This window comes from Castor canadensis, chromosome 11, assembly GCF_047511655.1.
Source record: "Castor canadensis chromosome 11, mCasCan1.hap1v2, whole genome shotgun sequence".
Classification (NCBI taxonomy): domain Eukaryota; kingdom Metazoa; phylum Chordata; class Mammalia; order Rodentia; family Castoridae; genus Castor; species Castor canadensis.
Window position 1 is genome coordinate 50,640,142 of NC_133396.1, and position 22,419 is coordinate 50,662,560.

The 22,419-nt window shown below is 46.1% G+C and overlaps 2 protein-coding genes across 6 annotated transcripts in view; one reads left to right on the forward strand and one right to left on the reverse strand.

Annotated features, from left to right (window-relative positions):
* On the reverse strand, positions 1-16,702 carry Atpaf2 (ATP synthase mitochondrial F1 complex assembly factor 2). Of its 5 annotated transcripts, XR_002212122.2 has the most exons (9): positions 16,407-16,702; positions 9,187-9,231; positions 8,829-8,974; positions 7,259-7,356; positions 6,436-6,516; positions 3,015-3,127; positions 2,718-2,848; positions 2,408-2,523; positions 310-447 (listed from the first exon to the last, which is right to left on the reverse strand). XR_002212122.2 is itself a non-coding variant. In XM_074046666.1 (8 exons), the coding sequence occupies exons 1-8, from the start codon at positions 16,537-16,539 to the stop codon at positions 310-312; spliced, it is 798 nt and encodes a 265-aa protein (XP_073902767.1). In that variant the 5' UTR covers positions 16,540-16,702; the 3' UTR covers positions 1-309. The 5 variants fall into 5 exon arrangements, 4 of the variants coding, with proteins under 4 accessions (XP_073902767.1, XP_020015159.2, XP_073902768.1 ...); XM_074046666.1 differs by lacking the exon at positions 2,718-2,848 and having other exon boundaries at positions 1-447; positions 16,479-16,702; XM_020159570.2 differs by lacking the exon at positions 2,718-2,848 and having other exon boundaries at positions 1-447; positions 16,407-16,697.
* Gid4 (GID complex subunit 4 homolog) overlaps positions 16,698-22,419 on the forward strand; it is a 24,893-nt gene continuing 19,171 nt past the window's right edge. The window contains exon 1 of the mRNA XM_020159563.2: positions 16,698-17,363. Within this exon, the coding sequence (XP_020015152.1) occupies positions 17,175-17,363 (189 nt within the window). The 5' untranslated portion in view covers positions 16,698-17,174. The remainder of the gene's footprint in view (positions 17,364-22,419) is intronic.

The following is a 22,419-nucleotide window of genomic DNA, read 5'->3' on the forward strand; positions in this document are numbered from 1 at the left end:
AAGTTTCTGCAGTGGAGCAATATTTAATAAAATCAAAATGGAGAGAAAGTCATTTGTATAGCTCATCCCCTCACGTGCTGCTGGCCAGGCGCACCTGGTTTGGAATCAGGCTGACCTCCAGACAGCCACACTGTGTCTCTGGGCGTCTCAGGGTGACGCTGAGTGGGGCCAAGGTCCAAAGACCAGGAGAGCCTCCAGGTATGGCTGGGGGAGCTCTGCAGGTCCAGGGATCCCACAGACAGGAAGGGTCAGGCTGGGGAAGCTGCAGCTGTGCTGGCTCCATCCCAGCTGGCACATGCAGTGCAGGCTTCACTCCTGCAGGAGCTTGTGCTTGACTGTGGTGCTCTCCGAGCAGAGGTGGACGAAGAGTGTGCCAGCCGCAGTGCGGGCCCGCAGTTCCTGCAGCTCATAGTCGTGGGCCCACTCAATGTTGCCCCACTTCTGGATCTGAAGGGAGGACAAAACAAGCTGCTGGATGAGTGGCCTGGCTTAGTGGATTGCTGACCAGAGCCACCTTTCATTTTCATTGCTCAGCTGAAGGCAATAGGTCCTGATTGTGCCAAAACATGTGACATGTCAGGGACAGCAGGTTAAGACCACCCAGGGGGCCAGAGAGGTATCTGTGTTCTCTGGGGTGTAAAGGGTCTGGAAGAGTGCAGTGGCTGCCTACTGCTGGACAGGCTGGGCACTAGACCCACACATCTCCTATGAGGGAGCCCAACACACATGCTATCTCTTAGGATAGCACCAGGAGGACAGTGTGAAGCAGCCTGCAAACATCATCCCCAAGCAGGACTACAGGTGCTGCCCATGGGGGTGGAATAAATAAAAGGGCATATGTAACATCAGTTCTAATCAAAACAGAACTGTAGAGGCCCTGCTCTACAAACTGGGTGAAGGCTGCATACTCTCCAGGACTGAAAACAAGATGGAGGAACCCACAGGAACCATGACTGTCAGACATTAGTGTGACTCTTAATCCAACCCAACCCTGCTGGCTACCCCAGCCCCAGCTTGCCCAGGAATGCAGAATCTGCCAGGCCATAGGAGCTACCTGCATTTCTGGCTGTGCAGTCACACTTTACACAACTGCAATAGGTCATCTGAAAGTGTTTTTACCTTCATTTTATACCATTGCATTCATAGTCAATGGTTATTCGTCATTTTGTACAGGACAGACACCAAAGTTCAAAGGATGAAAGCCTGGCTTGGATCCCACAATTGAAAGCAGAACCCAGACCAGAAGCCAGATTTACTGTCTCTGTACCAGCTCTACAACCCCCACATGGAACCCCTTTCCCATGAGTTCCGTTTTGACATCCAGAGAATATCTAACCGCCTATGATGTACAGAAAGTATTTTCCCTGGCATTTTCCTAACTAAATAGTCCAAAAAAGTTTTTCTTTTTAAATCATATTAGGGATCAATTCACAGTAGCAATTAACCTTTTGAAGTTGGAGGGATAACAACCTCTACAACAAAAAAGACTGAAAAAAACACCATGATTTTCAGTTAAAAGTGCAAATGATAGCATAGAAAAACCTTAATTGTGAATCTGCTAAATCAAAATTTGTGTGCAAACAGCAGCTACCCCCATGCTCTTCTGCCAGTCAAATGAAATTTCAGGATATAAATGCCTAGAGGACTGAAGAGCACAAATGGGACCGCTATCACTTTAGCAGACCTGTTCTACAGGATGTGTAAGGCCCAAAAATTTGGGGTTTTTTTGTTTAGTGCTACTGGTGTTTGAGCTCAGGGCTTCACACTACCTACACAGGCTCTCTACCACTGCACTATGCCTTCAGCCCCAAAAGTGTTTGGGTTTTTTTGTTTGCTTGTTTTTCTTTGTGGTACTGGATTTTGAAATCAGGGCCTCACACCTGCTAGGCAGACACTCTTAACACTTGAGCCATGCCCCCAGCATTCCAAGAGTTCTTTATCGGCCTGATCATGAACCTCTAAATGCAGCACAGCTACTGAAAGCCTTGGCCTTGGTCATCCACACCTGGCTGCAGAATCTAACTGGAACATTTTCCAGAGGTATGACCTAGTACCTCAGTTTCCTCCTGTGTAAAATAAAGGTAAGCATAGCTTCTACCCAATCAGGCTGTTGAGAAGAGGAGGTGAGGGGATAAGGAGAGTGCTGAGCATTTTTTTTTAACTTTTTTTTTTTCTTGTGGTTTTGGGATAGAAACCAGGGCCTCAAGCATGCTAGACAAATACTGTGCCAATGAGCTATAACCCTAGCCCTTACAATACTTTTATTGTTACTTGGTTTGGGTTTCTGTATATGCATAATAATAAAGGCCAAGTTTATATAAAAATATTTCAGGCAGGTTGGCCACCCTCTTTCAGGTTAGTCTGAATTAGGAAGGGGTAAAGCAGGGACCTGAGATCAGCACCTCACCTGGTACTCTTCCTCAAGGCGTGACAGCAGTACGGCCTGCTCTACCGTCAGGCGCAGGTCAATCAGACCCAAAGTCAGCACCACGGACTTGAGCTGAGCCACTACAAACTCAATTCCTACAGGAATGCAAACCAAGTCAGGACTGGAAATAGGGCAGCTGTGACAACCTACCCACCCCCTTATGAATCCTTGCCCCCTTAAAGAGAACAAGAGAATGGGGCAAAGGCCTGGAGGGGAAGCCATCCCAAGCCCACCTAGGGTTAGCCCACTCTTCTGAAAGAAAACTCCAGCTTTCCTTCTGGTGACCAACCTCTGCGTGTCCCTGGGTAAACACATGACCTGAGTCTGGCCAATCACAGCATCCCTCAAACTCCCACCGTGACTGGCTTGCTGGTGGGCATATGACCCTAGCCAGGCCAATCATACATGAACTTGAGGCTTCTGGAGAAAAGAAACCCAACTTTCTGTTAGAGTGTGTAAGCCTGGAGTGCTAAGTGAAAGGTTAGCATCAGAGCCAGCCCATCTCTGTGCTCAGAGCACCACATCAGGGGGTGTGGCAACCTGCAGCATGCCCACCACCCCCAGGCCATGGAATCTCAATGTATACCTTGTAGGGCCCACATGTTGTAAGACGCCAAGTGGCTGATGAATACCTCCCGAGTCTTGGTGGGGATGTTGGGTCCCATTATGCTGGTGGAGGAGCCAATCTCCACTCCATATCTGAAAGGAAAAAGCATTAGCATGACCCTGGCACGCCGTATCCCAAGAGCAGTCCAGTTTTTGACAGGAAGACCTAAACATGGCATATGGCCACGGGGCTACTCTTGGCAACTCTGGGAACAACTGCTACTGTGGTCATGCCTCCCGACCTAACTTTATAACCCCTAAAAGCAAATCTAGAAGAGCAGGAAACTGCCCTGAATAATGGCACATTGCTAAGTCCTGTGATGCATAGCTGTCTAAAGTGAAAAGTCACCTGCCTAGAATCCCCATCAAAAGTGTGGGTAACCTGTTTTTCAAATCTTTTTAAAAAGTGTTTCACATTTGAAGTCATAAAAGATTTCTTTTAAAATGGGGCGCCAGTGGCTCGCACCTGTAATCCTAGCTACTTGGGGGATTGAGACCAGTAGGACTGAGGTTCAAGGCCAGTGAAACCCCATTTCAACCAACAGCTGGGTGTGGTGGCATACACCTGTCATCACAGCTATATACAGGTGGCTGACAAGGAAGGATCATGGTGCCAGGCCAGCTTGGGCAAAAAAAGTTCACAAGATCCCATCTCAACAGAAAAAGCTGGTCATGGTAGAGCGCCTGTAATCCTAGCAACAATGGGAAGCCTAAAATAAGAGAATCATGGTCCAGGCTTAGCTGGGCAAAAAGTGAGACCCTATCTCCAAAATAACCAAAGCAAAAAGGGCTGGAAGCTTGGTTTTAAGCAGTAAAGTGCCTGCCCCACATCTGAAGCACTGAGTTCAAACCCCAGTACTACCAAAACCATAAAAGATTTCTCTTAAATACTGTTTTCCTTAAAATAATGTTTGAATGTAATATATCATTCAATGTTTTTTTTTTCCCCAAAATATTTATCAAGCCTCTACAACATACAAGTCATTGGTTTTGATCTGTGATCTCTGGGACATAGTTGACTTTGACAGAAAATAGAAGTTCAAGAATAACCGTAATTAGAAGGCTAGGAATATAACTTAGCTGTAGAGCACACGCCTACCATGCACAAGCCCTGGGTTCGATCCCCAGACCACACATGTCTAACAAAAAGAATAATCATAACTATATAAAATATAGGAAAAGCATATATAATGGGGAATAAAACAAGTTTTGTTTTTTTCTATTGTTTTTAAGATACCCTTGATGAAATTTTCTGTTTCTTTTTGGTGGTCCTGGAATTTGAATTCAGAACCTTGTGCTTGTTAGGCAGGCACTCTGCGCTTGAGCCATGCCTCCATCCCTTTTTGCTTGGTTACTTTTCAGGTAGGGTTTCACTTTTTGCCCTCGCTGCAATCCTATTTGATGCTTCCTGCCATAGGTGAGATGACAGGTGCATGTCACAACACCCAGCTTTTTCTATTAAGATGGGGTCTGGTTAACTTTTTTTTGCCTAGGCTGGTCTCTAGAACTACAATCCTTCTGATCTCAGCCTCTTATGTAGCTGGAAAGACAAGAGTGTGCCATTGTGTCCAGCTATTGGTTGAGACAGGATTTCTTGAACTGCCCCCCCCACACACACATACACCCCAGGGAGGGCTGACCTTAAACCATGATCCTCCAGATCTCAGCCTCCCAATTAGCTAGGATTACAGGCTTGAGCCATAGGGCCTGATCTTATTTTTACCTTTTAATGTTTTTGACACAGGACCTCATGATGTAGCCCAGGCTAGCCTCAAACTTGTGATACTCCTTCTTTAGCCTCCAGAGTGCTGGGATTACAGACATACACAACCACATCTGGCTCCTTACTGAAAATTTTACTACTACAAAGTGAATGTAGAAAATAGCTCGATTTTTCTGTAAACTTTTAAGGATGGGACATCTCAACTGATACAAAAACTTGACTTTGTACTATAACAAAGATCTCTAGGCACCTAAGTTAGTGTTATAGTTCATTAGATTCCAAAACATCATTGTATCTTCATATTTTTCACTTAATATCATAGTTGTTTCTTTTTCCTTATCCTGTAGAGCACTGGCTCTGCCTTTTCCTTTAAAAACGAGGCTGTTGGGCTGGCAGAGTGGCTCAAGTGGTAGAGTGCCTGCCTAGCAAGTGTGAGGCCCTGAGTTCAAACCCCAGTACCACCAAAAAAAAAGAAAAAAAAAATCCCAGGATGTTAGAGTGCCAGCTTTGCAAGTTTGAAGCCCTGAGTACTGCCAAAATAGAAGCAAAAAAAAAAAAAAAAACCAGATGTAGCTGGGGGTGTGGCTCAAGTGGTAGGCAAGCATGAGGCCCTGAGTTCAAAATCCAAGTACTGCCAAAACAAACAAACAAACAGGATGCCTGGGCCACTGTGAGCACTCAGGAAATGTGTAGCAAATGAAGGGGACAGTCTGGTGGATGGTGGATAGTGGATATCACTTCTATGAAAAAATACTAAGGCAAAAAAAAATACTCAAGGTAAGTTACAAAACACTGTGGACAAGGCAGTACCAGAAAAGCTAGCCATTCCTTTGGAACTGAATTTATTTTGCAGCCACATCAATAGTCTTCAATTTTGCACTCACAAGAGTCTTCCTGTTAAGGGAAAATATTGGATATTATCAATTCCTAGAAACCACATATTTATAGGACGTTACCCATAATTTTGCAGGAAGCTATCCCATTTCCTGTCCATGTGCATATGTACCTTACATACTATTTGGTGAATTTATTTAACAGCACAGTAACTGTAACAAAGATAAAAATAACTGCTAAAATTTGAGCACCTGAGAGGTAGAACTGATTAACCCCACTTCCAGACAAGGAAACTGAAACTCAGAAACAGCAACTTACTAGCCCAAAGTCACACAGGCAATAGTGGCAGAGCTGAGACTCAAAACAAACACTGCTGTCCAGCCTCCCTTGAACAGAGGGCCTGGGGCTTCTGGTGCTTCCTGGGGACACAGAGCAGCTCCTATGAGCCACACAGTATGTCCCAGTAGCAGGTGCTTTGGGCATGGTGTCCAAATTGATTTTTTTGTTTGTGGGGGCTACCGGGGCTTGAACTCAAGGCCTTCACCTGAGTCACTCCGCCAGCCCTTTTTGTGATGGGTGTTTTCGAGATAGAGTCTGGCAAACTATTCGCCCGGGCTGACTTTGAACTGTGATCCTCCTGATCTCTGCCTTCTGAGAGGCTAGGATTATAGGTGTGAGCCACCGGTGCCTGGCCCAAATTGAATTTGAAGAACATTTTTTCCAAGGCAAACTTGAACTAAAAAAGTGGGCTAGCTAAGGGTTTTCAGTACCCAGTATGACCCTGACCCCAGCACCCGCCCAACACTGGTCCAATCAGTGTTTTCTGCAACGCTACACATCTTACCTTTTCTCAGCCCATTCTATAATTGGATCCCACTCGTTCTTTTGGAGTTCCACTAATGTCTCTGGCTCTTCCACCCTGTAGCTAATTCATTGTAAAAATCACCTTCATTAATAAAAAAGTACAATTCCTCCATTCAGTAACAAAAAAGGGAAACACAAAGAGCAACAGCAAAAACTTCCCACCACCAACCCAGTACCACAAGTTTTGTCCCTAAAGCAGTGGTTCTCAAAGTGTGCCCTTGGAGCCAGAAGCATCCAAGATGAACTCACACCTGTGGAAATCAGAGTCTCTGGGGCCCAGTCATCTATTCTAACAAGCCCTCCAGGGATTCTAGTGTGAGCTTGAGCTTTGGAATCAAGGCTCTAAAAGCCCCCAAATACTTGACAGGTCCAAGCTTGCAGCATAGTATCAGTGCCGCTTGAAAGCAGATTCAGTCTAATAACTGCACCAGGGATCCACATCCACTGAACAGGATCACTGTGCTAGAAGCTTAGCAATGGCATCCCTGCCCTAACCCCTCCCAAGACCCCACGCTCCTGGCCACAGACTGATGCTTCTTGACACGGCAGGAACCCCGCCACCTCTTAGTTCAGTCATCTGACTTGAGGGGACCACCACAGAGGCCAGTCTTTGCCACTTGTTTTGACCAAGAGACACAGTTGAGTATGACAAAAGATGAGCTACAAAGCCTCAGAACTGTCAAGTAGGTTGCCTTCCCTCCCTCCTGCCTCTTCTTCCACTGGCAACTCTCTGGGAAAATGTGGCAAAGTAGTCCAAGGGGCTCACTCAGCCCAGAGGGATCACTTATCTAAATGCCAATTACCAGATGGTGTCTGTGTCCAGAAACTTCACAGCCGCCCGGATCAGCTGGTCCTTGTTTCGCTGGGTAGGGTTGTCCAAGGATGTGTTGCACAATGTGGTCTGAATCAAGATGCAGAAAGTGCCCTGTCACCCCCTACGGAGCTCAGGCAAAAGCTGTTCTCCTGAGGACACTGCATCTGATGCATAGCAACAGGGGGAGAACAGGACAGAAACACACTAGAGTCCTTGGATGAGATGTCCTCATAGCCATGGCAGCAGTACCTCTATAAGGCATGTTTGGCGGCAGGCTTCATGCTCACAGCTCTGTGTGTAGTAGTGAACTTTCCCAAGGTCCCAGGCTATTTATTTATTTTCATGCTCATTACTACCATGCTCTGCTTTGTTGAATTCTCACAGCAAAACTTTGGAGCATGTTCCATTATTATACCCATTTCAGAAATGTGGAAACAGGCTGAGAGAAGTGAAATACATCCTCAAATACAGTAAACAGTCTTAGAACTCAAATCAACTGAAAGGCTTTTACCAGCTAGCTCCCTTACCACTTTAGAAAGTAAAGAAGCATCAAATTGGGGTCAGGATTATTTTTCTAGATTTCCCTTGTCAATAGGAGGTATCTTAAGTTACTCTAAGCATTAATCTGTGGCCCTAATCACCCTAATCAGCAATCAAGGACCAGTTGGCAGCATCTCAACAGCTATGCTGTTGTGAGGACACCCACCTAGGTTTGTAGGTGAGGAGTGAGCACAGCAATGACCAGGATGAGAGCAGTTAACTCCAGCACTGTCTGGGTGTCCATGCCGTGCCAGGAGCCATGCTGAGGGCTTTCCAAGTGCCACCTCATCAAATTCTGACCACAGCTCCATGAAATGGGTACTGTTATCACTCATCTTCCACAGACCAGGGAAATGGGACAAAGAAAGCAGCAGTAACTTACCCAGGGCCATGTATGGAGTCTACAAAAGCTGAACTTGAAGAATCTGCCCTCCCCTTGTCTACCCTAGTACCTCAGTGGGTCACCTGTGTGTGAAGAGGGGGCTGGCTCTATCTATAAGGTGTCTTCCTTGCCTCTCCCACCTGGCTCCTTGATTTGTACATCCAATCAATATTTACTGAGTGGCATCTAAACTTCCTGCTGAAAGTAACATAGACATGGCCTCTGCCCTTCTATCATCATCAGGCAGGGGAAGAAACAGACAATAAATGTGCAATCATAAAACAGACCATCACCGATTGTGTAAGTGCTGGTGGAACAAATGACCAGTGGCTATAATAAAAAATAAAAGAGCTGAGCAATCATCAAAGGTGACATCTATTCTCAGACCAGATAAGGAGCCAGTCACCCAACACAGTGTTCCAAGCAGAGGGACCTGCATGTGGCCAGTCCAGACAGGGAAAGAGCCTGACTGTTCAATGATTGAGAGCTGGTGAGTATGGCTGCAGTCCAGGCAATCAGGAGCCCATCCCTTTCAGGGCCTTATCACAATTTGGAAAGGAATCTAAATTTTTGCCAGGCAGCCTAGGAAGCTGGCAGGGAGTGATGAGGGTGAAAGTTTGCACTGTGAATTTTTTACCAGGTGCATAGTGTAGAACTTGACGGTATCCTGCTGGGAGTCCCATTCAGTGGCGACTGCAATAGCCAGGGCCTCACTGGGAACAGTAAAGAGCTTGGCTTGGGGAGTTTTCAGCTTCCTGTGGTCCAGGTTTATCTCAAAGCCGCCTTAAAAGATCAAATGAAAAACTCTCAGGGATTGTGAAGTGGAATCAAGTGACCAACCATTCCTATATTTAGCCACTTGAATTGGTGCACACAAAGACAATATATGACAAAAGCGCCAAGGATAATCCTGCCACTGAACCGGCTGGAGATGAAAAATGTGTCCTACCATTCACAAAAAGAAAAAGGAGGCAGTCAAAATTTCAGACACTCACCTTCACCCTGTGTGATGCTGACATTCTGATAAAACCTCTTCCTTTCTGTAAGACATATTTTTCAGACAGGCAGTTTAAAGCAGCATTGAGAGGACTCAGGAGGGAACAAGACCAGCTTGTAGCATTACTGCTAATGCTGATTGATTGGCTTGATTTTCATATCACCATTCAAGGTCTGTCCTAGTCTACATGTAATCAACAGCCGCTGATTAAAGCTGGGGGAGGGAAGCGTCCGCTCTCCAGGGACTAGAGAGGAACAAGATGTGCTGGTCTTGCCTCTGCCAGTCCCCCTGCCCAGGGGCAAGTCCGATTGGGAGCCTTCCAAGCTGCAGACTGTGTGACCCGGCTGCAGACTGTGTTACCTGAGGATTTCCAACACCCTCTGCTTTAACATCTAAGCATGCCCCCCTCCTCCATCCCCAGGCCAGAACAATGCACCAAATCTAAAGTTGGTGTCTGAATGTGGTAAAGCTGGAGACCCTTTTCAGGCAAGGCTCTGATACCTCTGAGAAGGGGTCAGTGGGAAGTCAGAATGTGTGTGTGTGTGTGTGTGCATGTGTGTACATGTGTGGCGTGCAGGCAGAAAGTAAAGCTCCCAGGAGCATTTCCCATCCTTTCTCTCTAATTAATTAACCTAATTAACTAGCTTGCTTGTGTATTCAACAGGAACTCCAAACACTTCCTTCAAGAAGGGGGAAAATGGGCTGGGCACGTAGCTCAAGAGGTAGAACACTTGCCTAGTAAGGCCCTGGGTTCAATCCCCAGTGGGGTGGGGGCTGGAGAAGAAAGAAGGAGGTGGAAAATCTATGTCTTATGTTTTCTCTAGACTATGAAAATTTGGAGAACTTAATGTGTGTGCAAGGCAGGAGGGAAGAACGCCTGCCTAGCAAGGGTGAGGTCCTGAGTTCAAACCCCAGTGCCGCCAAAAACAAAAACAAACCAAGGCAGGAGGGAAGAGTAACAGAGAGAGGGCATCTGGCTTTACTAGAAACATTACTTTTATGTTTCCAGTATCATCAGTCATTTGCATAAATCTCACTTGCTGTCATTAATGCTTAAAGAAAGGAGACCCAAAACTGCATTTCCACATTGCACTTACAAAACTGAGGAGACTCAAACTGCTTTCCCACAAAACTATTTGTACGTCCACTATGTGCCAGGCACTATTCTAGGCACTTAGAATACAAAAGTGAATAGATAAAAATCCTTTCTTTAAGCACAAAGCCCTGAGTTCAAACCCCAGTACCACCAAAATAAAACAAAAAATTCCTGCCTGGCACCTGTAACCCTAGCCACTTGGGAGGCTGAGACTGACAGGACCACAGTTCAAGGCCAGCCCAGGAACATAGTTTGCTAGCCACCATCTAGTACCAGAGCAAAATGGACTGCAGGTGTGGTTCAAGCAGTAGCATACCTGCTTTGCAAGTATGGAGCCCTGAGTTCAAATACCAGTCCCACCAAAAAAAAAAAAAAAAAAAAGTCCTTACCTTCATAGAATTTAAATTTTTTTTTTTAAGTGATCAGAAACTAGGCACAGTGGCTCACTCCCGCAATCCTAGCTATTCAAAAGGAGGCGATCGAGAAGATTGTAGTTGAGGGTCACCATATTTCAACCAATAATAAGCTGGGCATGGTGGTACACACCTTCATCCCAATTGCACAGGAAGTGTAAATAGGCAGATTGTAGTCCAGTCCAAATGCAAACGCTGTGAGAAAATAACTAAAGCAAAAAGGGCTGGGGGCATGACTGAAGAGGGAGCGTGCCTACCTAGCAAGCATGAGGCCCTGAGTTCAACCCCCAATACTGCCTCTCAAAAAGCAATCAGATCTGGTCACCGAGATGATACACAATTTACCATCTTCATGTGAAATCATAACACCAATTTTGTCCATATTTGAGGCAAAAACTTTCCCTCACCATAGTTTTTAACTTTCCCTACTTCACCTGCTGCCCTGGTCATATTCAAATGGCAGCTAGACAGGGGTCAGAGGCCTCCTTTCCTATCTCTGGTCTGGACTGACTATCTAGGCTATGGTTGTTGTTTTCTGGTGCCTGAGCTTGGCAACATGTCCAAAAACCTGGGCAGGCAGGAGCTGGGCAGAGCTCTGAGCACTCTAACTCAACCCTGGAGAAGGGTCTTCCCACAGCAGCAGGAAGTACCAGTGAGCATACACACAGCTTGACACAGGTCTTGGAAATGGGCCCCAAGAGACTGGAGAAGAGGAACAGACTCAGGCAAAAGCTGACAGCACAGAGCCCAAACTCCAAATGCTTCCAAGACAGCTGGGCTTCTTATGACAGAAGTCTTTTTTTCTGCTTTGCTGGCCAGGGTCACCTCTGTATCTCAATAAGAAAATGCTGGAAGGTAATAGGATGAATGGAGGGGCAGGGAAGGAACTACCAGCATTGCTCAAAATGGGAGAAACCTGTGCAGAAAAAGAGATGGCAGAAAGGTAAAAGGTTCCCAAGAGGTGCGGGTCCTCAGATTTGAAGGTGGGCACATGTGTGGGTGGGTTTTAGACAGAGCTCTTCTGAATGATGTGCTGGTAACACCAAGGAGCATACTTGATCATATTCCAGACTATGGGGTAAGTTTTGGGAGTAGGATGTGTCCTTGATGTCCTTGAGGATTTATCGTCTAGTAGGAGACAGACACTGAACCAGATAAATGCTCAGGTGACTTTAGTAATGGTGATAGTATGTGGGACAATGGGAACACAGACTGGGGGAAGCTGATCTCATCTTGGACTGCAGAAAGACCTCTGAGCAGCCAGATTTCATCTGTGAGCCAAAGAAGAGGTAAGAGTTGCCAAATTTTACTGACTGACTGGTTTTGGGAGGAGGTGTGTAGAAGTAGATTCCAGAATTACAAATGGCTACATGAAGGTCCAGGCTTCAGGAAAGCACAGAGTTTTGAAGAGCTGAGACAGCCAGAAGGAGAAACTGCAGCTATCCAGCAGAGAATGGTTAGAGATACCCAGAGAGAGCAGCAGGGGTCAGATCTGCAGAGACTGGGGAACATGTAGATCACAGTGAGGAGAACAAAAAGAAACACAAAGACAAACAGGAACGTGATCTGGAAATTTATTTGGTGGAAGCTAGGAGCCCCAACAATGTGAAAAAGACGGGTTCTTTGTTTGGGCTCTCAAGGGTCATGGGCTATACAGACAGTCCATGAGACCACTGGGAGCCTGTGAAGCTCTCATATTCTCAGCAAACACAGGGTTTGCTAACATCAACAGGAACTCCATCTTTAAAGATGAAAGAAACAGCCATGTTTTGTAGGATCCTACAGAACTGGAGCCTATTTTGAGGATAAATCACTCCCTTTACAGAACACTTGTGGCAAACACATACATAGTACTTTTTTAGAGATAGTTTTATTTCTACAGATGCAAAGAAATGGATAAGTGAAAAAGTATTTAAAGAGCTGGCCATGCTAAGAACATGGCTCAAGTGGTAGAGTGCCTACTTGGCAAGCACAAGACCAGTATTGCTCAAATACCAGCACTGCCAAAACCACAACAACAACAACAACAAAAAAAAGAGCTGGCCATAAGAAAACAGGTGGTATAAGCAGAGAACAACTTTAAAAATCTGCACATGTAAAGAGTGCTGAATAGGAAATTATCGTCCATTGGGATCCCTTTTTCCTATGAAGTAGTTTCAATCCATACAAAGAAACAGCAGTTTTCTTCTGTGTCATTTCCCCTACATTCATCCTGTCCCAGTCTTCCTAGACTAGCAAGAGGTCTTTTGATCAGTCACAATTTCTAAACTGGCCTTTTCTTTAGACTACCTCAATGCCTTAAGAACTACAATTCCCACAATGCACCAAGAGGAAGTGCTAATCTCAGAGCTGGTTAAACACTTTTAGCTTTTAAAACAGTGCCATCTGGAGGGCCTTGAAACTGAAAACTGAAATTCTAACTGGGAAATGACCTTCCATCTGTAATCCTAGGGCTGCTCCAGTCAATGGCTTTTGGGTGTTGAAATTCTTCAGTGCAAATACATAAAGAACTCCTTCAATGCAGCATTAAAAACACAAATAACCCAATTAAAAATGGACAAGGGAGGGGCTAGAGGAGTGGCTCAAGTAGAAAGATCACATGCCAAGGAAGTGTGAAGCCCTGAATTTAAATGCCAAAAAAAAAAAAAAAAGACCAAAGGATCTGTTTGCTAGGCAGGTGCTCTACTACTTGTACCACTCCACCAGCCCTAGACCAAAGGATCTGAATACACATTTCTTCAAAGAAAATATACAAATGAGCAAGAAGAATGTGAAAATATGCTTGGTATCATTTATCATCAGGGAAATGCAAGCCAAAACCACAATGAGCCATATGTGGTAGCCCATACTTGTAATCCCAGCACTCAGGAGACTAAGATAGCATAATTGGGAGTTGAAGGCCAGCCTGGACTGCATAGTGAGACCCTGTCTCAAACAAACAAGCAAGCAAACAAACAAACAAAGCCACAATGAGATACCTCTGCACACACTTTAGGACGGCTGTAATAATGGAAAAAAAAAAGGTAAGGCGTTACTATTTGACCCAGCAATTCTACTCTTAAGTATATGTCCAAAAAAAATAAAAAACATAAAAACCCACACAAAAACTTGTACACAAATGTTTATAGCAGCATTATTCATAATAACCAAAGGTGGAAATAACCCATATAACCCATCAATAAATGAATGGATAAATACAATGTAGTATATCTAAATAACAGAATGTTATTCAGCAATAAAAAAGAATGGAATACCAAGATATGATATAACATGGATAAACCTTAAAAACATTGTGCTAAGTGAAAAGAGCCTGTTAAAAAAGACCACAGGAAATCTATAAAGGTAGTAAAATACCAGTTGCCTAGGGTTGGAGGGGTGGAAAGGGTAAGGGCAGATGATAGATAAAGCATACAGATTTCTTTTGGACATGGAAAAAATGTTCTAAAATTGATTGTGGTAATAGTTGTACAACTCTGTTAATACACTAAATACTGAATTTACTCTAGGTAAATATACTCTATGGTAAGTGAATTATATCTCAAAGTAGCTTTTAAAAATTTCTTCCAGCCAAATGTGTAACTACACTATTTTCCAAATTGTTCTTCATCTAGAGCAGGGGTTGTTAAACTTTTTCTGCAAAGAGTTAGATAGTCAATATTCTAGGCTTCAGGCTATATGGTCTCTGTTGCAACTACTCAACTCTGCCCAGCCACAGACAATATACAAAGAAATGAGTGTGGCTATGTCCAAATAAAAGTTTGTTGACAAAAACAGGTCTGATCTAGAAACTATACAATTTCTCTCAATCCATACCACAACCTTATGAGGAAGGCAGGGCAGGTAATGCCTCTAAGGTGATAAAGACTCTGAGGAGGCCTGGCGGAGTAAAGTGGTAGAGCACCTGCCTAGCAAGCATGAGGCCCAGAGTTCAAACCCCGGTACAGCCAAAGAAAAAAAAAAAAAAAAAGACTCTGAGAGCTGTCTTGTCCAGTCTGGCAGTGTGTAAAGACTTCCAGCCTTGACTTCTTTGGGCATTTGCATTCAGCCAGATTATGCTGCTTATCCAGAACATTTCCTCTTCCAGGCAGTTGACAGACCTCGGACAAGAAGATACAGCGCTGGAGGGTCACAACTTGTTGCATCATCCCTTCTCCAATACCTCAGTTACCTTTTCCTAAACCCCTCTTTCCTTCTGATGACCTTCAGTGGTATGGCTAAGTTCAAAGAGCTTGTCAATTGAAGTCTTCATCAAGAAGGACCCATGTGAGTTTAATTTTCCACCACTCCAAAGATGCACAAAGATTCCCCAACTGGTAAGGTATTTGTACAGTACAAGGCCTGAGTGATTCATCCATTTATCCACTGCTATTTTCTTTCACATGTGACTACTTGCCATGTGCCAGATACTTTCAAGAGCCTAACCTATAAACCAGGTGTGCACCACACCAGCCTCCCTTCTTCCTCTTTTCTGGCTCTGCTTAGCCCACCTCTAGGCCTTCATTTGGGCCCTGACAGATGAAACCTCAACTCCATGCTGCATCCAGCCCTCCTTCTCCATTTTTGTAAAATTATGGAACTTAACAGCCAGAAGGATCCTCAGAGACAACCTCATGCTTCAACTCACTGAAGAAAATGAGGATGTAGTACACATCCAAGAACACAGGACCTCACAGGTCCAGCCAACAGCAGACCCCAGATTTGTACTCCTGCCACAAGCCAAACAGCAGAGTTCTGATTTTGCTAAAGTGGGCAGTGTTGCAGCAAGGTTTCTCATCTTGCTGTCACCTCTGGACATGCAGAAACCCAACACATCCTCCTTTTTTTTCCCAAACTCTTATTCATCTATCAAGTCAGAGCTTAAATGACCTTTCACCCAAAATCCTTCTAGACCCTGAACATTTTCAAGATGGGAATTCTTTGTGTTCTTACCAGCTTCTTTGTACTTCCCTTAACACAGTATATTATAAGCTATTGTTTAGTCAAGTAACCTGCATTTGACAGCAAACATCATTCAGGTGGGACTACATGTCTTTTACCCCTGTGACTCCTGCCACCAGCACAGAAAATCTAATTGAATGGAAGGAAATCATCACAACTTTTCATTCACTAAAGTGAATCACTCCCATTTTTATCCTAAAATCTTTCCCCAGAAACAATGAAAGACCCGCTACCTTCTTCTAGGCCTCAGCACAGTCAGAAGTGGATGAAGGAAGCATGGAGAGAAGGCTCCAGAGAAGGGAGGAGTTGCAGTAGGGCACTAGGACAGAGGGTCAGGAAACTCCGCAGAGAAAGAGTGTGGGATGAAAGACTGAAGGCCTGCCCCCTCTGTGCCAGGTCTTGTGTTGGGTGCTGACGACAGCCTTTGCCCTCCACAATACTCTGTCTGTTCTGTGACCTTGGAAGTCCTGATCCAGAGCCCACATTTTTCCATCTGAAAACAAGGAAGATACCTGCTTCCCTTATTAAAGAGAAAAAAGCATATGCTTTGGGAAAAGGCATAAAGAGCCAAACGTCTATCACTGTCTTATGCCCTGACACATTGTGTCCCCTCGGGTCGTCCCTGCCCTTGTCTGGGCTTCACTTTCCCATCTGTAAAGGACTGAATAATCTTGTGGGCCCGAGCCTTGCCACAGTCACTCCGCACTGTATGGCAGAAGCCCTCAGCCAGCTTAGCCCGGGCCAAAAGGTAAGAAGTCGGGCTGGCCTCACCTGTCGGTGGGGCATAGGCCCGGGCCGGGAACTGGGGGAATGACCCCGGTCTCACTAAGGTGGTGGGGTCACCTGAAGGCCGGTTCAGGAGGTGGCGTCCCCGGTCCTTCAGCCGGAGGCAGCTCCTCCACATAGTGCCCGGCGGCTTGGAAGGACGCGCGGCGAGAAACTCGAGGGCGGGAAACAGAGCGAAGGGATCCTCAAGACGAACGCTTGGGCTGTACGGAAACCTCTCACCGCCTCCCTGGAGCCATCAGCCTCCCCTGGACGCCGCCATCTTCCTCATGACACCTACGGCACGCCGTCGCCGCCGAGCACTCCCTGCGCACACCCCCAGTCAATCAGCATCACAAACGCCCTGGCCCCGCCCCCTCCACGCCGTGCCTCAGGAAGAAGACTACAAGTTCCAGAGGGCTGGTCGCGGATCTCGCCACGTGTTCTCTCCACCCGCCAATGGGCGGAAGCGCCGCGTGAGCTTGCGCCCGCCCTCTCGGCGCACCCGAGCCAATCGGAAGGGGCAGTGTGTGTGCGAGGGCAAGTGGGAAGGGGGACCCAGCTCAGGACAGGGAGGCCCTGCTCACAGGTCCCGGGGTCCCGGTGGCGGCCAGAGAGCTCGGTACGCAGGCAGCAGGAGGGTAGATTCCCCCCTCCCACCCTCACACGCGCGTGCGCACCCGGCCCCTCCCTCTCAGCCACCCTCCTCGGCTCCCGCGCGGCGGCGGCGGTTCCTCTCCCCTCCCCCCAACCCTGGCTCCGGGGGACCCCGCTATGCCGGTCCGCACCGAGTGTCCCCCGCCGGCCGGTGCCTCGGCCGCCTCCGCGGCCTCGCTTATCCCGCCGCCGCCCATCAACACCCAGCAGCCCGGCGTGGCCACCAGCCTGCTCTACAGCGGCTCCAAGTTCCGCGGCCACCAGAAGAGCAAGGGGAACTCATACGACGTAGAGGTGGTGCTGCAGGTGAGCGCCGGGCCGGGCCGGGCCGGGGCCCGAGGGCCTCCTCGCGGCGCTCATGGGCCGTGCCGGCTCTGGGCTCCTCGAGCCGGCAGCCGCGGACCAGGCCCTCGCCGCCGGGGCCTCTTGCACCCGGCGCCTCCCACCGGGACCTGCCCAGCTGGTGTCTCACACTCTGGAGCCCCATCCCTGAGCCCCTCCTCCCCTCCTCGGATAGAGAGCCTGTGGTGGCCGGTTCCTCGAACACTGTCCCAGACTTGAAGCCCTTGGCCGGCGGGCCTGGGATCCGGAAGCCCGTCCAAGATTGGTTGTCCCTCCCGCTTGGGTCTTCCCTCTCTAAGACCTGTCGCCCTACACCAGCCAGCTCTCCCACCAGTCCCTCTCAGACCCTGAAGAACTCTCCATTGGTTTTAACTCGGGATCCTCCCCCGGACGGCCCGTGTCAGATTCTCCCAGATCTGAGAAAGGGGCCCTATCAGATCCTGGGACCTCCTCCCGCGGTTTCCTCCTTGGGAGAGCTTGATCAGCCCTTGAGATGTGGGAGCACCCTCCTCCCTCCATTGGCTAGGAGCCCCCAGCCCACAAGCAATTCCTCAATCCCTGGCTCCCTGAAGACCAGGTCTTCATGTCCTGGGTGCGTCTGAGTGGAGCTCCTCACCTTCTGTTAGGACCTAGCCTCCTGGAGCCCCCAGTACCACCCCCTGGTTCAGTCTTTTCATGATCCATGCATCTGGCTGCACCCTACTCCAGACCTTCTACTGTATTGTATGTAGCCACTTCCCATTTAATCTCAGTTTCCGTTTCCCGGACCTCCCCACCCCATACCTTGGTCTGGCTCATTACTAGCTTCATGGGACCCTCTTTCAGTGTTCTTAACATTTATCTACACAGACACAGGGCTTCCTCCCACCTCTGATACCCATGTACTGGGAAATCTTAACTCACCCAGTTTTGTTTCATGTCCACTGACCTCCCCCTATCTGACCTGGATTTCTGTGTACCTGCTGCCAGTCCCTGAGCAGCTTTGGAATTACACCTGCTTCTGCCCTTTCCCACACCTCACCTCTCTCTTCTATGATAGCACATTGACACTTCTTCCCAGCCAAAGATTTGCCATGGTGGATACTTCTTTTTATCTCCCCTACAAAACTTCCTCCTCTATTTTTACCTCTGCCTGCCTACAGACCCACTTTCCTCTTCCCTTTGCCTATTTTCCTGACACCACCTCCTAGGCTGTTAAAAAGCCCCTCTGAACAACTGTCCCTGAAAACCCTTCCAGAAGCTCAGAGACCCAACATGCCTCACTGCTCCCTGTGTGAGGGTGAAAGTGTGGTGTGCCAGCCACCTCTGCCCACCCTTTTCCCTTTCTAACTTTACATCTTCATCTCTCTTCTGAGCAAGTAGGTCTCCCACCCCAAAGACAATGGGAGTGCCTAGGTAACTAGTGCATTCATCAGCCTCCTTTCTCTTCCTGTTTTGTGGAAATAAGTTCTGTGGTTTTCATTGATAGAACTGCATCCTTATTCTACTTGAATCTTTCACCTGTAAACTTGTAAGTCTAACATGAGGCATGATATTTATTGAAAAACTATTGTGGCTGAGATATTTCAGTCCATTTCGTAGTTATGCTATGCCTAGGGCTGGGGATGTAGCTCAAGTGATACAGTGTTTACCTAGCATGCACAAGGCTTCCATCCCCAGCACCGCTAGGAAACAAAAATGACTCAATGCCTAATGTGGTGATCCCCTTCTTTATTGCTTAAACTGTAAGAATCTAGTGTGAAAGTCATTCTTTTTTTTATTTTTAAATTTATTCAATCATAAAATCCTCATAGTGAGATCCTTGGGTGGGTCATGTTCAAAATGGTTCTGAATTTTTGCCCATTTGATGGTTTTTGATGCAATAGGGAACAATTGGCAGGGTAGCTGTGTGTCAAGGGGAAGTCTGCTTTGGTTCCTGCAGTGACTGTTCCCTTCTGTCATTAGTGTGTTATTTCTGATCCTGTCAGGTGCCAGTGTCCATATGAACCAGTTGAAGTAGTGGTTGAGTTGGGCATGGCTGGTAGGTGTCAGGTGGCCCAGAGCAGAAACCTGACAGATGGAAGCCTTTGAATAGGATGTCTGGGGGGAGGGGGGGTCATCCCAAGGAATGCTGCTCTGTATGTGGATTGGTGAGCTGTTGTGCATCATTGCCACCAGTCACATCATTGCCCCATCTGGTTTTTCAGCCAAGACTAGTTTCTAAGACTCAGCCTTCTTAGAATATTTCTCCTGTCTTTCACAACTCAGCTTCTTTTGCTTACTTTCTTTCTTTTTCTTCTTAAGCACCTTTTATTGAGATATAATTCATATACCATACCATTTACTAATCAAAAGGTGTACACTTCAGTAGCTTTTAGTATATTTAAAGTTGTGCACACATCACCATAACCTAATTTTAGAACATCTTTTATCACCCCAAAAGAAACCTTCATACCCTTTAGCTGTCACCCCTCTCTAATCTTAGGCAACTGTTAGGCCTCTTCCTTTAGACTTTCCTATTCTGGGCATTTTGTATGAACAGAATCATACAGTATTTATCTTTTTGTAAGTGACTTCTTTAACTTAGCGTACTGTTTTCATGGTTCATCCATATCTTAGCATATATCAATACTTTACTCCTTTTTTCTGTTGTATTGTCCATTGTAATCAGTGTCCCATTGTGGATATGCAATGTTTTGCTTGTCTTGATCAGTCAATGGACATTTAGGTACTTTCCACTTTTTGGCTATTGGCTATTATGAATAATGCTGCTGTGAACATTTGTATACAAGTCTTGTTTATTTGCTTTTGATATGGATACTGTTGTATTACCTAGGTTGGCTTTGAACTCCAGGGTTCAAGGGATCCTCTCACCTCAGCTTCCCAAGTGCTGGGACCACAGGCATGCACTACCATGTCAGGATTCTGTACTACTTTTTATGCGGACATAGATTTTCATTTCTTTTAAGTAGATAGATACCTAGGAGTGGAATTGCTGGGTCAGATAGCAATGCTGTTTTATATTTGGATGAACTACAAATGACTTTTAAAGTGGCTGCACCAGTTTACATTTCTACCAGTAGCATATGAGGGTTCCAATTTCTCCACAACCTCACCAACACTTGTATTGTTCATCTTTTTGATTGTAGCCATCCTACTGTGTGTGAAGTAGTATCTCATTGTAGTCTTGATTTGAATTTCCCAAAAGATAATTGTGCATCTTTTTATGTGCTTTGTAGAGCACTTTTTGTTTTGATGTTCCAATGTAGAGAGTTCTTCGAAACTTTTATGGGGTTCTGACTTGTTTTTTTTGTAGGGGGGTGGTACTGGGGTTTGAACTCAGGTTCTCAAGCTTGTTAGGCAGGTGCTCTACCACAGGAGTCACTCTACCAGCCCTGTTTTGTATTGGGTGTCTTGGGAACTATTTGCCCAGGCTGGCTTTGAACCATGATTCTCTGGATCTCTGCCTCCTGAGTAGCTAGGATAATAGGTGTGAGCCACTGGCACCTGACCTGATCTTTTTTCCCCCTTTTTACTGTGACTCTTTCCCCCTTTGCTATCCCAGAAGCCACCAGTGGAGTAAGGGCTGGGTCCATGTGAAAGGAATATGAAAAAGAGCAGCTGTTGGACACAGCTGTGAGACCTGCTTGCTAAACATTTGCCTTGTTATCTTTCTCATTGAGATGCTGGCCCCTTTTTGGTGAAAGCTGTATGTGTTGTGGGGTAATTTGAGTTCACCAGCCATCATCAAGATCAATTTGAGCAGAATAAGAGAGAGACACATGGTTAGAGACCAAACATTCTGATTCTTGAGTATCTGATAATCCATGCAAATACAAGCCAATTTACAGTTCAGTTTTTAATCTTATTAACAAGTATCCCTGCCACCTGATACCCCATCCAGCAGCTGTGAAACCCCAAACTGTATTGACTTCAATGAGAACTGCATACATGAAATTTAAGGCCTCAGGTTAGGACTATGTGTCCTTTAATAAAAATTCTTTGCTGAACCATATTAGTGTGGATCAGCTGTTTTCCATAATGTCCAATGCCAAGGTCAGCAGATATCTAAAATGGTTTGGCAGTTTTTGCATGGAATACTTTTGTCACCAGCACTAAGCTGGAAAGGCACTTGGGCTTCAAGGAAGTTTGTTTGCTTTGGTGCTGACATCATCTGGCTGACCTAGTTCATTACAGTTTTGAAGGACTGCCTTGATACTTGGTTTATGGTATAATTGGAAGTAATTGAGTTCTCAAATGTGGTAAGTGCCACATAACTTTTCTAGTTTCTTGAAAGGAAACCTCACTTAACATGAAAATGTCTGTGTGCTCTACATGTTACCATACTTTGTTTTGCTTTAATTCAAAGGTTAATGACAATTGGTTTCACTTAAAGTCATGAACTCTGAAACTCTCCCTGTTCATGTTCATGATGAGTCTGTATAGATTTGGGTGAAATGTACTAGTTAGTATGCTTTCAGCTCCAAGTAACTATTTTGCATTTCAACCATACTTTGTACTTTACATAGCTTATAGAATAAGTGAACCTGTTATTTCGCATAACAAGGAGTTTGGAGGTGACATGGTTCCAGGTTGGTTAAAGACCTGTGATAGACCCAATTCCTTCCATCTTTCTGGACTGCCATCCTCGGCATTTCCTGGCCTGTTTCTTGTGATCTCTCTGTGGCTGCCCTGGAACTGGACACTATGTGCAGATACTACCATGCCAAGGGGAAAGAAAAGAGCCACTTCTTCCTCATGTGCCTCTTAAGAAGCCAGTGATCTTCCCCTGGCTCACACAGGAAACTTACACACACATCTGATTGGCTGGAACAGAGTCATTCCCCTAACCTGATGGCTTGCAAGAGGGTGGGGGCTCTGTGCTTGCTTCAGCTTCATCAGGGTTTACTGGGTCTTACAGGGCAAAGGCAGGTGCCAGAACAAAGCCTGGCCCTGCCAGCGAGGAATAAGAGGAAATTGGTTGTCGAATATGTAGGGCCTCAGCAATCAGTAATTGGTGGCTGCTAACCCTCAAAATCTC

Coding starts and splice junctions, on each gene's coding strand:
- Atpaf2 (XM_020159570.2), bottom strand. CDS start 16,539: ATGTGGAGGAGCTGCCTCCGGCTGAAGGACCGGGGACGCCACCTCCTG. Junction 7,357..8,828: donor AGTTCTACACTATGCACCTG/GTAAAAAATTCA, acceptor ATCTTGATTCAG/ACCACATTGTGCAACACATC. Junction 3,128..6,435: donor ATAGAATGGGCTGAGAAAAG/GTAAGATGTGTA, acceptor TTTTCCTTTCAG/ATATGGAGTGGAGATTGGCT.